Source organism: Mustela lutreola, chromosome 8 (assembly GCF_030435805.1).
Source record: "Mustela lutreola isolate mMusLut2 chromosome 8, mMusLut2.pri, whole genome shotgun sequence".
Lineage (NCBI taxonomy): Eukaryota > Metazoa > Chordata > Mammalia > Carnivora > Mustelidae > Mustela > Mustela lutreola.
The window spans coordinates 15246167-15260304 of NC_081297.1; the positions used below are offsets into that span (position 1 = coordinate 15246167).

General features: G+C 41.3%; 1 protein-coding gene across 4 annotated transcripts in view; it reads left to right on the plus strand.

The window, feature by feature from the left end:
* LOC131838142 (protein adenylyltransferase SelO-like) overlaps positions 1-14138 on the plus strand; it is a 55451-nt gene that overhangs the window by 15015 nt on the left and 26298 nt on the right. For all 4 annotated transcript variants that reach the window (XM_059183887.1, XM_059183888.1, XM_059183890.1 and 1 more), the window contains 7 exons: positions 1900-1983; positions 3317-3446; positions 9661-9705; positions 9804-9885; positions 9984-10076; positions 11353-11432; positions 13290-13333. In XM_059183887.1, the coding sequence (XP_059039870.1) occupies positions 1900-1983; positions 3317-3446; positions 9661-9705; positions 9804-9885; positions 9984-10076; positions 11353-11432; positions 13290-13333 (558 nt within the window). The remainder of the gene's footprint in view (positions 1-1899; positions 1984-3316; positions 3447-9660; positions 9706-9803; positions 9886-9983; positions 10077-11352; positions 11433-13289; positions 13334-14138) is intronic.

Sequence of the window (14138 nt, forward strand, 5' to 3'; positions counted from 1 at the left end):
ATCCCAGAACCCTGGGATCATGACCTGAGCCGAAGGCAGAGGCTTGACCCACTGAGCCACCCAGGCGCCCCTTATTTATTTATTTTAGAGAGAGAGCGCACAAACAGGCAGAAGGGGAGGGGCAGAGGAGGAGGGAGCGGGACAAGCAGACTCCACGCTGAGTGCAGAGCCTGACCCTGGAAGCTGGACTTGATTTCACAATCCCAAAGATCGAGACCTGACTCAAAAGCAAGAGTTGGATGCTTAACCAACTGAACCACCCAGGTGCCCCAGCCTTAAACGTTTTCAACCACATGGATACATGATATATTTTGGTCGCTTTAAAACTGTTTTTTTTTTTTAATCTCAATTATTAAAGCACTGCATGCTTATGGTAAAGAATGCTAAGTATAGGGCGCCTGGGTGGCTCAGTCGGTTAAGTGGCTGCCTTAGGCTCAGGTTATGATCGCAGGGTCCTGGGATCAAGTCCTTGTCTGGCTCCCTGCTCGGTGGGGAGCCTGCTTCTACCTTTGCCCCTTCCCCTGGTCATGCTTTCTCTCTCTCTCTGACTCACTCTCTCTCTCGAAGAAATTTTAAAAATCTTTAAAAAAAGGAATTGAAAGTATTCAGAAGTGAGTGTAAATTCCATTCTCCAGGGTAATCATTATTAACCATTTTATATCAATATCTTTGGGCTCTTTTAGGATGATACTCATACACCTCCTGTAAAAAACAGGGCTGGCTTGTGTGTTTGAAACCATTTAGCGTGTGTTGCATAGGAAGGAATATCTGCTTGAACTAAGAATAACTGAAAAACAAATCATGTAGTTCTAATGTCTCTAGATGAATACCTAAAGGGAATCCCACAGTGAAAAAATTCTTGAAATCCACTTAGCTGATCACACACATACTCTGTGTATCTCTCTTGGAGTGGGTTGGGGTAGGCAGAGCAGGGTGGGTGTTTCAGAGTTTTTGCTGTTAGGAACCATGGCACAGTGACTACCTTGCAACTGTATCTTCATATTCCTGAAGGCAACTTTTAGGACAGACCCCTAACATGGGATGGCTGGGTTAGAGAGTCTGTACATTTAACATTTAGATAAACAGGGCCATCTTGCTCTGAAAAACACTGAAACCCGATAGTGGACACAGTTGCCAAATATCCTGTATTAGGCTGGCGTATCCATTCCCCTGCTTCCTCCTACGCCACACTCTGGCCACCAGGCCTAGCCCCCTTGCTTGGGAGGGCACACTCCCTCCTCCTTCTGCTAGGGTCTGCAGCTGAGGACTGTAATGGGGGTGCACATCCATATTTTACCCTTTTCCTATCCTTTGGAAATAAATTCATCTTATTCCTTTACTAGTTTCACTTCCATTCTGAGTAACGTATATATTTTTAAACAAATGCAAGAAATTGAGGATAAGTAAGAAGTTGTATTTCTTTTTTTTTTTTTTTTTAAAGATTTTATTTATTCATTTGACAGAGAGAGATCACAAGTAGGCAGAGAGGCAGGCAGAGAGAGAGAGAGGAGGAAGCAGGCTCCCTGCTGAGCAGAGAGCCCGATGCGGGACTCGATCCCAGGACTCTGAGATCATGACCTGAGCCGAAGGCAGCGGCTTAACCCACTGAGCCACCCAGGCGCCCAGAAGTTGTATTTCTTGGGGGGCTTTTGTTCTGTAGTATTTGAAATCTTTATGGGGTGAGGTATAAAACAAAAGGGTAAATTTAGTTAAAAGATGTAGTTTTAATATATATTAGGTATTTGATATCACCAGTTAAACTTTCAATTGATAACTCAATTTTATTTCACTTCCAAAACAAATGCATTTCCATTTTCCTATTCTTGATAATTTCATACATTTAAAAATGCTTTATTATTTTATTACCGTGTTTTTGGAATCTTTTTGTTGTGGTTTCAGGTGTTTGTAATACTGATAACTTCAGTTTGTTATCCATTATAATCGACTACGGCCCATTTGGTTTTATGGAAGCCTATAACCCAGGTATGTGTGATTAATATGTAAATATGTATGCGTATATACACATATATCTTATTTCACCAAAAAATGATTACAGGTTTATTTTAGATAAGTTGTTATAGCTAATACAGAGTTGAGGTAGTAGAAAGAATTGGGTTCATTCATAAAATGGTCACTTTATGTAGTACTGAATGTTCCGGGTGCTATAGGAAACAAAAAATGAGCCTTTTGCGGTCTCTGCCCTTAAGGAATTAAATATTAGAGAAGATGACAGGGAGGCAGTAGGGAACCTGTGTGAGACAGATGCAGGTTTGACTTCTGGCGTCTGAGCCACAGTGGCCCGGTGCCCTTCCCTGGACAAGTTACTTAACTTCTCACGTAACGCAGTCCTTGCAAGGAGCGAGCCAAGCAGGCTTTGTGGACGGTGTGATACTTGAGGTGGGGTTTGAAGGACATTTATGATCACCTGAAAAAAAAAATATATATATATATATATATATTTTAAGATTTCACTTGAGTGCAAGAGAGAGCAAGCATGAGCAAGGGAAGGAACAGAAGGAGTAGGAAAGAGAGAAGCAGATTCCTCACTGACCAGGGAGCTGGATTCAGGACTCGATCCCAGGACCCTGGGATCTTGACCTGAGCTGAAGGCAGATGCGTAAGAGACTGAGCCACCCAGGCGCCCCTGATCACCCGAAAATTCTTACATAGTAGAAATACATTCCTCTATTAGGCAAATATTCATATTTTAAAAGAATTTCATATGTATGGATAGCGTTTATGTTAATTTTTAGTTAAATGTTTAACCTCAGAAAGATTTAATAAATGTAAACATATCTAATGAATATAAATTTATTAAGCTTAAATATAAACTTAGAAAGGGAGAGGGCATTTATTACAATTATCTCCACTATAAAAGGCTAGTAATGGGTGCCTGGATGGCTCAGTTGTTAAGCATCCTCCAGGGTCCTGGGATCGAGCCCCGAGTCAGGCTCCCTGCTCAGCAGGAGGCCTGCTTCTCCCTCTCCCACTCTCCCTGCTTGTGTTCTTTCACTGTCTCTAAGTAAATAAATAAATAAAATCTTTTTTTTTTGTTTTTTTAAAAATTTTATTTTTATTTATTTTTTTGAGATTTTATTTATTTATTTGAGAGCGAGAGAGTGAGATCGAATCAGAAGGGAGAAGGTCAGAGGGAGAAGCAGACTCCCCATGGAGCTGGGAGCCTGATCCCAGACTCAATCCTGGGACTCCAGGATCATGACCTGAGCTGAAGGCAGTCACTTAACCAACTGAGCCACCCAGGTGCCTCTAAATAAATAAAATTTTTATAAAGGCTAATATTTTTTATTTTAAACAGATTTTGTCCCAAACACATCTGATGATGAACGAAGATATAAAATAGGAAATCAGGCCAATGTTGGGATGTTTAATTTAAATAAGTTGTTGCAAGCTTTAAATCCATTACTGGATCCTAGGCAAAAGAAGCTGTGAGTAAATCCAAGATCCGCTAAGTAAACCTGTATGAAATTGCATTTGTATAATGATCACTTTTTCAAGCTAACATTTTAAAAACCATCTTAATATTTAGTCTTAAATAATGAAGCCATTTCAAACTGTATTTTTGTCTAGTACAGTTTTGACTTTTTCCCAGTTATTAGGATGAAGCGTTTTCCTATTTATTGCTTTTTAGGTGTTGTGAAATTTTAGCGTATTTCTTCTTTGATCTAAGGGTTATTTATCACTGCTTTTCTTAATATCTAATAATTGGGCTCATTTTATTCATATATTTTTATATGTGTTTGGTAAAATATGCTATTTAAAGTGTGTTAAGGTTTCTTTATCGCCCCCAAATAATGAATTTTGTGCATCTGTAGTCAAAGGTTTTACTATATCAAATTGAGTGTATTGAGTGTATTATTCAAGGCCTTTAAGACTCTATTTTTTTTATCTATTTGATAAATTTGATACGTTAGAGATATGTATTAAAATCTCCCACTTTAATTGTATTTTTACTAAGTAATTTTTTCTGATGGTTTTAAATTTTAATATTTTGCTATTACATTATTGGTACACACTGGTTTTTACTTATATTTCCTTAAAAAAAAAGTGCCTTTTAGCCTAACACCACGATGCCCTTTATCTTGATTTAGCCTTTTAACTCCAAACTTCAATTTATCTGATATTAATATTGCAATTCGTGCTTTCTTTTTGTTGGATTTGCCTCGAGTCTCAGTTTGTTTTTCTACCTTTGTCATTTGTCTTACAGTATGTTTCTTGTAAAAGCAAACAACACATATAGCCAAGATTTAACTTAGTGGGATGGTTTCGGTCTTAAGAGAAGTGTGTAGGCTGTTTACGTTTATTGTAACAACGTTTATTGATTTACGTTTATTGATTTATTTTATTTTATCTTATTTTATCGTATACTCTTATAAGTATACTTATACTCTGCTTTATACTTTATACTTTATAAAGTATACTTTATACTCTTATACTCTGCTTTATCTCTATTTTATGTATCAGTTCCTTGCCACCCCACTGGCTTTCCTTATCTATTTATGATTTGAGAAGCTCATTCATCACTCCCCCACCTTGATTTGGAAACTGCTGTATTCTCCACCGCCGCTGGTACTTATCTTCCTTTTCCTGCCACTTTCTCTACTGTTAGGGAAAATGAGTTTCCAAGTACTTTTCCTTCACTAAGATTCTATTGACTTATATAAGTTTTCTCCTCCCTTTCAGTGAGACTCAGAATTCTTTTACTTTTTACCTCTAAGAACCCAACAGCCAGCTTTTGCTAATAAGGTAGCTTAGTATTTTGAATTTCAGACTGTTGTAGGTTTTTCTACAAAGCATAGGAAGTGTATCTCTGCCATCATAAGTCTTTGCCCTAGCGCTTCCCCTACCTGCACATGCCCACATTTCTAATCATTTCACTGCTGGCCACCGCTTTTTATTCAGGGTTTCATCTCGAAGTCTCTGTTTCGATTACTCTATTATTTCCCTTAGTGGGGTATAGAGGTGATGTATTTTCCGAATTCTTGCATAACCGTTACTATTTTTATTTTACTCAGGCAGATGACTGAGACCAGGGCACTAGATTATAGATTCACTCCTATGTAACAGAACCCCAAAATAATAGTAGTTTGAACAAGAGGGACATGGTTTTTCTCTCCCATGAAAAGCATGCAGGTTGGCTACTGAGGGCTGGTGGGGACTCTGCTGAGTCTCAGAGTCATGGCTCTCATGGCTTTGACTTTTCCATCTCTCCATCCATTCACTGCTGAAGTCCTCAGGGTCCGGGATGGGGCACCATCTGGAACACCCAACTTCTGAGTGGCAGCGTGGAGAAGAGGCAAGTCCTTTCTATCGAAGGACACATATCAGCGTTTGTTCACATCTCCTCCCCCCTTTCCCATCAGCCAGGACTTAATCATAGAGCCATCTGAGTGCAGGGACCTTCCGTTGTATCAGCCCAGCCACCCTGGTCCAAGTTTCCCTTCCCTGTGTGGTTACGGGTTGCGTTGCAGGATCTGGAAGGCGGGAGTGAGGCAGTGGCATGGCTGTGCCCAGAAGGCCGGCCTACAGCCAGGCCCCACTGCCGCTCGCGCACACTGCTGTCCGTCCATCTGTCCATCTGCTGATCCACGGTGTTGGTGTGGGGAGAGAGCCAGAGAGTGCCCCGTGGTGAGGGGCACGAGCTGATGGCAGCTGGCCTGCACCGCGGAGCCTGGACCCTTGAGGGACAGACTTGGGTTTCGGTTCGGGCAGATGCTGGCTGGTCTTCACTGTCTCCGGTCTCACATCCAATTTTCTGTCCTCTCCTCACTGCCAGCGTTGGCCCCCAAACCAGACACAGAAACAACAGGACGATACATCCTTCTTCACCGGCTCCCACAGTCACGGAAGGTCAAATTCTTCTGAAAAACCCCTTATTCTGGCACCCATAGTGCTTCTGCTTCTCCACCTGCAGCTACGTACCCAGCGAGGGAAATCTCTGCTTTTGCTTAACTGTTGACTTTCTTCCAGTCACTTCTTTTTGTGCTTCTGGCACTCCATTCTTGGTATGAATCCCTCTTCATTTGTCCCCAAGTCTCTTATTTTTTCTTTTCCCTTATGCTTTCCATTTCTGTGCATTTTTGTGTAGGTTTTGTGGTATTTCTTCTCCCCGGTTTCCTAGGCCACTTAATTTGAGTCTCAGGAGTAACCGTCTTCTGCCTCAATCCACCCACTGAATTCTGTAGCCTGAAATACTGTCTTGGAGTTCCAGAAGGTCTACTGAGGCACAGTTTATTCTCCTGAAAGGTCTTACTATTGTTTTCATAGTGGTGTCTGTCTCCACTAGCCGTTCCATTGAGCCAGCCGTTCTGGGGGTCTCCTGTTTCTGCTCTCTCTGGCTATGAGAGGAGAACGCTTGGGCACTGCGTCATTTTCCTTTGCCTCTCTGTTGGGGCTCTGCTCCGGTTAAGCCGTGGTCCCCCTTTCACGGGCTGGCAGAGGACCTGCAGGCAAGTTTTTAGCTTTCCACTCGGCCTCTTGTAGGCTGTCTCTCTGCCCCCAGCTCTCCTCAGCAGCCAAGGCTAGCATTCTCCTACCTTCAGGGTAGAGATGTTTTAGCAGCTCTCCTGCAGCCTCGTGGAAACCAGGGAGCCCACTAATTTTTTCCAGTAACATTTAAACAGGTAGGGCCCTTGATGTCTTTGCTCTGCTCAGCCTTGCTCAGCCCCTCCAGGCCTGCTGCCTCCTCTAGGCCCTACCAGCTCTGAGGCCCAGGAGAGGAGCTAAATTAGAGCAGGGAAGGGCAGGCACCAAAAATTCATTTGAACCATCATCTTCCTTTGACATCTCTGGTTTAGGGTTTGGCCTTGAAGATTTTTTTTTTAAAAATATTTTATTTATTTATTTGACAGACAGAGATCACAAGTAGATGGAGAGGCAGGCAGAGAGAGAGAGAGGAGGAAGCAGGCTCCCTACTGAGCAGAGAGCCTGATGCGGGACTCGATCCCAGGACCCTGAGATCATGACCTGAGCCGAAGGCAGAGGCTTAACCCACTGAGCCACCCAGGCGCCCCTGGCCTTGAAGATTTTTAAAGGAAATCCCTTATCCCCCTTTGGGTGGTTCCCGTTGGGAGAGGGGCAGGGCTTCATGAGAGTACACAGTCCTTCTCTGGCTCCACTTAATTCCTCTCTGGGGGATGAAGGGTTAATGACTAGTTTGGTGAATTTGGGAGAGGAACTTAAACCTGTGTGGCTCATCATTAATACCTCTCTTTTCGGAGATCTGCCCAACCAGAGAAAGCATACATTTTCTGCTTTTTTATATGAAAATTTTACAGGAGTGTGCCCAAATGGGGGGGGGGCATAGATGTAACTGTTATTCTAGTAGTTGAGAGAATAAATCTTCCTAATTTAGGTATAGTACATTAACATGCCGATTGATCCATAGACGTAAGCCATATTTTCCAGACTAGCTTTTATCAATAATAAAGCTGAACTTTTAATCTCAGAGTCTTGACTATTTTGTCATCTCTCCTGAATGCAGGCTGAAGAAAAAAGGGTACATGGTTGCCTTTTTAAACAATAGAATAAATAATAAATAGACAACATTGTAGTGTTTATAATTAGTTACTCAAAATGAAGTATCTAGCATATGGGGGCGCCTGGGTGGCTGAGCGGGTTAAGCCTCTGACTTCAGCTCAGGTCCTGATTTCAGGGTCTTGGGATTGAGTCCCACATCGGGCTCTCTGCTCAGCACCCCCTTCCCTGCCTGCTGCTCTGCCTTCTTGTGTTCTCTCTTTGTCAAATAAATAAATAAAATCTTTAAAAAAGGAGAAATATCTGGCATATGTATATGAATAAGCATGAATAATAATCAAGGTATGTTAATAATTATATAGAATGTTAAGATATTTCTTGATGTAACCACTGGGCATTGAACTCCTTGAGGGCAGGGTCACATTTTAATCACTTCTGTGTCTCAGGGCACCTGGTGGCTCAGTCAGTTAAGTGTCTGCCTTCGGCTCAGGTCATGATCCTGAGGTCCTGGGGATAGAGCCCTGCATTTGGTTCCCTGCCCAGCAGGGATCCTGCTTCTCCCTCTGCCTGCCACTCCCAGTGCTTGTGCTCTCTTTCTCTCTCTGTCAAATAAATAAATAAAATCTAAAAAAAAAAAAAAGGAAATAATTTCTGTGTCCCTAATGTATTTGCTAGAAGATAAAGCATATTTTTCATTCTCTCCCCCACCTGTCCCCCAAATCTAAAATTGGATTTCCAGTATAAGATCCTAAGCGGAAGGCAAAACATAGAGTAATTTCATTAACCCCAGGCAACAAAAAAAGATTACTACGACAAAGATAAAATTTTTATATACCACCTATGGTTTCCTTAATTAATATAACTAAAGATATATTGGTAATACATCATAGTTCAAAATCGAAGCAATATAAAACAATATTCATTAAGCAGTCACCCTTGTCTCCATGAATTTTCTCTCCCTCTTGCCTTGTAGAGTTCATTTATTTTCTTAACAAATACTTAGGTGCTCAGTATGTGCCCGACACTGTTCTAAGTGCTAAGGGGACAGCAGGGAATCAAACAGCAGGATAGTTGGGCCCGTGCGGTGCTTGCTTCTGGGGGGAGAGAGAGTCACACAGAATAAATAAGTTCCATAGCTTATGAGAAGGAGATGAATACAATGGAGAAACACTAGCAGGAGATAGGGAATAAAGGGAGCCACGTTTGCAGTTTTAAAAGGATGGTCAGGACCTCACTCGGGCAGAGGGCTGAAGGAGTCACAGGAGCAAACTACACAGATACCTGGGGGAAGAGTGCTCCGGGCAAGGGAACAGCCTGTGCCAAGTCCTCGAGCAGGGGTGTGGGGGGAAATGTACGCGGGATGAGGTCAGTAAGGTAAAGACGGCAGCTTCAGAATGAGTTGAGCTTTTGTATGATTTAAAATACACGTAACGGGGCACCTGGGTGGCTCAGTGGGTTAAAGCCTCTGCCTTTGGTTCAGGTCGTGATCCCAGGGTCCTGGGATCAAACCCCCCGCATTGGGCTCTCTGCTCAGCAGGGAGCCTGCTTCCCCTCCTTATTTCTCTGCCTGCCTCTCTGCCTACTTGTGATGTCTGTCTGTCAAATAAATAAATAAATCTTTAAAAAAAAACATTTAAGAATATTAAGAAATAGAAAATTTGTTGGGCGCCTGGGTGGCTCAGATGGTTAAGGTCTGCCTTGGGCTCAGGTCATGATCTCAGGGTCCTGGGATCCATCCCCACATCAAGCTCCACCCCCCCGACTCAGTGGGGAGTCTGCTTCTCCCTCACCCTCTGCCTCTCCCCCTGCTTGTGTTTTTTCTCTCTCAACGAATTTAAATAAAATCTTCAAAAGAAAAAAAAACAAGAAAATCTGTTTAAAGATGAGTTTAAGGTTAAGAAGCTTTAATCTCTCAGAATGCTCATTGAATTGTACAATGAACATTCATGCATTTCACTATATGCAAATTTTACCTCAATAAAAATAAGATTGTAAGACAAAAAAAGCTTTAATCTTCATATTTTTATGAAATATATGAATTGAAATTGATAAATGTAATTGCCGTATTTTTATTTAATATGTGGGACGTTCACGTTCTTATGAAACATAATTCAAGAGCGTTAATTTTGATCAAGTTTAACTGTCCTTCCTTTTTTCTCCCCGTAGAGCCGCTCAGATTCTTGAGGGGTATCCTGTTCTTTATTACACAAGGTTTGTCCTTTTGAGTAGAGATATTAAAGCATCCTGGTTGGTTTGAGAACAATTCTTAAAATAGGGAGATTTGAATTGAACTGACATTTCTCTTTCAGATTTAGAGACTTGTTCAAAGCCAAACTGGGGCTACTTGGAGACAGGAAGGGTGATGAGGATTTAATTGCATTTCTCTTACATGTAAGTTTGTCATTTTATCTTTTTTCCCCCGACATTTGAATTACGAATCAGCATCTTCTTGAAGACTTGAGATTGAGAAATTTAATTATTTTCATTAGCTCATGGAGAAGACAGAAGCTGATTTTACTATGACATTTCGGCAGCTCAGCGAGATTACTCAAAGCCAGTTAGAGGAGCTCAACATTCCCCAGGTAGTCATTTGTGACATTTTGTTTTCTCTTAATTAAGTTTTCTTTAACAGATTGTATTGAGGTAGAATTTACATGCCATAAAATCCCACTGGCCTTAAGTATATAATGCAGTGATTTTGTATAATTTACAGATTTGGGCATTTATCACCGTGATTTGATTCTAGAACTGTCCGCCCATCACCCTATAAAGAAGATCCTTTGTGCCCATTTGCCATTAATCTCTGTTTCCACTCCTAGTACCCAAAGCAGGTACTTTGCACCTGCTAATTGACTTTGTGTCTCCAGGTTTTCACTTTCTAGACAGTTCCTATAAAAGGAATCATACAAAATGTGGTCTTTTGCACTTGGCTTCTTCATTAGCTGAGTTTTGTGGTTCCTCCATCTCGTGACTGTATCAGCAGTTTTTTCTCCTTGTCGCTCAGTGATGCTCCACTGTGTGGCTATTCCATCTTTTGCTGATCCATTTACCAGTTGATGGACATTTGGGTCATTTCCACTTCTTGGCTATTGTGAATAAATACTGCTCTGAGCATCATGTACAAGTTTTTGTGTGACCATGTGTTTTCGTTTCTCTTGGATAGACCCCAGGAGTGGAATCGTGTCTTATTAATTTTTATAAACGTCCCACCTGACATTTCCCAGCACAGCACTGACATTCTATAAATATTTGCTGAATGAATTCATGGGTGACAAAATAAAATGCAGTTGCGAATTAAGTTTTTTAAAGTAAATTATATGTTATTTAAAGGAAGGCTTTTGGATAACATAAGTACTCATGTGTAATCTCTGTAAAGACTTGGTTTATCTTAAATCAAGCCATTACGTGAATTTCCGTGAATTAGAATTTTAGAGTGGAAGGTTATATAAAGAAAAGAAAAACATATTCTATTTTAGGACTACTTCTATTTAAACTAGCATGCCTTAAAAAATCTGAATATTACAAGTTATTATTATTTTTTTTTTTTTTTTTTTTTTTTTTTTTTTTTTTTTTTTAAAGATTTTTATTTATTTATTTGATAGAGATCACAAGTAGGCAGAGAGGCAGGCAGAGAGAGAGAGAGAGGGAAGCAGGCTCCCCGCTGAGCGGAGAGCCCGACATGGGACTCGATCCCAGGGCCCTGAGATCATGACCTGAGCCGAAGGCAGCGGCCTAACCCACTGAGCCACCCAGGTGCCCCTACAAGTTATTATTATTAAGGAACATAAAGGAACATGAAGTTAAAATAAACTACTAATATTCATATAATGAGCTGCCTATTACCACATTTTCATTTAGCAATTCTGGGCACTGAAGATGGTCTCAGAGCACCAGCTTTTTCCCGCCTGGGTATCCCAGTACCTTTTGAGACTGAAGAGGTAAGGTAATCTAAGCCCTTCTGAAAAAGCATGTGACATATTTAGCAGAGGCAACCCACCAAGTTTTCCTTCAACTTTCTAACATTTCCTTTTTTTTTTTTTTTTTTCATTTTAATTTTACATATAATGTATTATTGCCCCAAGGCCCAACATTTCGCTTTTACTCCTGGGTACTTTGCACCTGCTGAGGTGTCCGGGCAACACCCCACCCATGAAGACAGCACTGGTCTGTTCACCTCAACTCTGATAACACTGCTTCCCCGGTGGCCCTGAGAACCCATGCCCTGAAGCCCTGAGGACAGCTCCCCAGGCTTCTAGCCAGTACCTATTCATTGTCACATCGTATACCTTTGTGAGAAGTTACTTTGTGGGTTAAGCTTAACTCAATGGGTTAAGCTTCTGCCTTCAGCTCAGGCCATGATCCCAGGGTCCTGGGATCAAGCCCTGCACTGGGCTCTCTGCTCAGCAGGGAGCCTGCTTCCCTCTCTCTCTCTGCCTGCCTCTCTGCCTACTCGTGATCTCTCTCTCTGTCAAATAAATAAATAATCTTTAAAAAAAAAAAAAAAAGGAAGTTACTTTGCTTCATAAATTACAGTGAAGTAGAAGCAACAAACTTGGGAGTAAAGACACTGTAGGTCGTGGCCTCTGAAGGGAGAGATGGAGAGAAATAGCCCTTCCCAGTTTAATTGCCCCTGACGGCTATTTGTACAGATGAACATGATTAATCAAGAAAAGGAAAAAATGGAATTATTTTCAGAAAACTATTTAAAATAAAGGTATCAGACAATTTAGATTTTTTTTTTACAAAACTTTTTAATTTGTAAAAATAAAAGGTTGGGGATTAGCTAAATAAACAAGGTAGTATTTTATATATTTTTTAATCAAACTCAGTATTTTCTGTCTTCCTTTCAGACACTGATTCAATGAGATTTTTTATTTGACAGACAGAGATCACAAGAAGGAGAGATGCAGGCAGAGAGAGAGAGGAGGAAGCAGGCTTCCCGCCGAAGCAGAGAGCCCGATGCGGGACTTGATCCCCGGACCCTGGGATCATGACCTGATCCGAAAGTAGAGGCTTTAACCCACTGAGCCACCCAGGTGTCCCTCAATGAGATTTTTTAAAAAAAGATTTGGGACGCCTGGGTGGCTCAGTTGGTTGGACGACTGTCTTCAGCTCAGGTCATGATCCCGGAGTCCCGGGATCGAGTCCTGCATCTGGCTCCCAGCTCCATGGGGAGTCTGCTTCTCCCTCTGACCTTCTCCTAGCTCATGCTCTCTCTCACTGTCTCTCTCTCTCAAATAAATAAATAAAATCTTTAAAAAAAAATAAAAAAAGATTTTATTATTTGACAGAGAGAGAGTGAAAGAGGGAACACAAGCAGGAGAATAGGAGAGGGAGAAGCAGGTTCCCTACTGAGCAAGGAGCCCAGTGTGGGTTTCCATCCCCAGACTCTGGGATCACCTCTTGAGCTGAAGGCAGTTGCTTAACCAACTGAGCCACCCAGGCACCCCCAATGTGATTTATTTTATTTTATTTTAATTTTTTTTTAAAGATTTTATTTATTTATTTGACAGACAGAGATCACAAGTAGATGGAGAGGCAGGCAGAGAGAGAGAGGGAAGCAGGCTCTCTGCTGAGCAGAGAGCCCGATGCGGGACTCGATTCCAGGACTCTGAGATCATGACCTGAGCTGAAGGCAGCGGCTTAACCCACTGAGCCACCCAGGCGCCCCCCCCAATGTGATTTTTAAATGTTTTTCCCCCCAATATTTGTCTTGTGAAATAATTCCCATCCTTTTAAAAAGAGGATATGAGGAGACAATGGTTAATTTTGTCCTTTGTTTTATTCTTTATTAGTAACATGAATGACTCAGATTCTGAAAGAAGAAAAAGAATGACAAGTGAGTAAACCTTTTGATTTTTTTCAATTTTAATGATTATCACATAAAAGCATGTAATTACTTGAGTAACAACTGAGGGTTGTTTTTTGGTTTGGGTTTGGGTTTTTTTTTTAATATGTTGTTTATTTATTTGAGAGAGCGAGCACAAGTAGGGGAGGGTCAGAGGGAGAAGCAGACTCCCCACTGAGCAGAGAGCTGGATGCGGGACTCGATCGAGGACTCGAGGATCATGACCTGAGCCAAAGGTCACCTAACCAACTGAGCCACCCAAGCACCCTTTTGGCCTGTTTTTAACTAGAATAATTCTAGTTGAGTATATTTCAGTTGAGTTGAAGTGTCAGCTACGAGCTTTTCTAAATGACCTTTAACGGAGTGTAACAGTTCCACTTTCAGTAAGTTTGCATGTTGATGTTAAAAATAATATTGTCCTAAGAGATGGTAGAGAGACAAGGTAGTTTGGGTTATGATGGGAAGAATGTGAGTTTGGGGATCTGGCAGATGAATCTCCTCTTGCCACCTTTTAGCTGTATGATCTGAAAGATACTTAACTCTTGAGTTTCAGGGCCCTTAGCTATTGTAAAATGGGGATATTTTGCAGCATTGTTATAATGATGAAGGATGATGTATGTAAAGTTTGCTGGTACAGTGCATGGGCCATAATATGCATCCAGTAAGTGATGGCCCTAAAGAGGAATCATCTCTATATATCGATTTCAGTTTATCATGTGACTTCACACTAGGATTGGAGAAGAACAAAAAGGAAGTTAGTTCTTTCCGCAGTGCGGATTCTAATGAGATCAAAGAA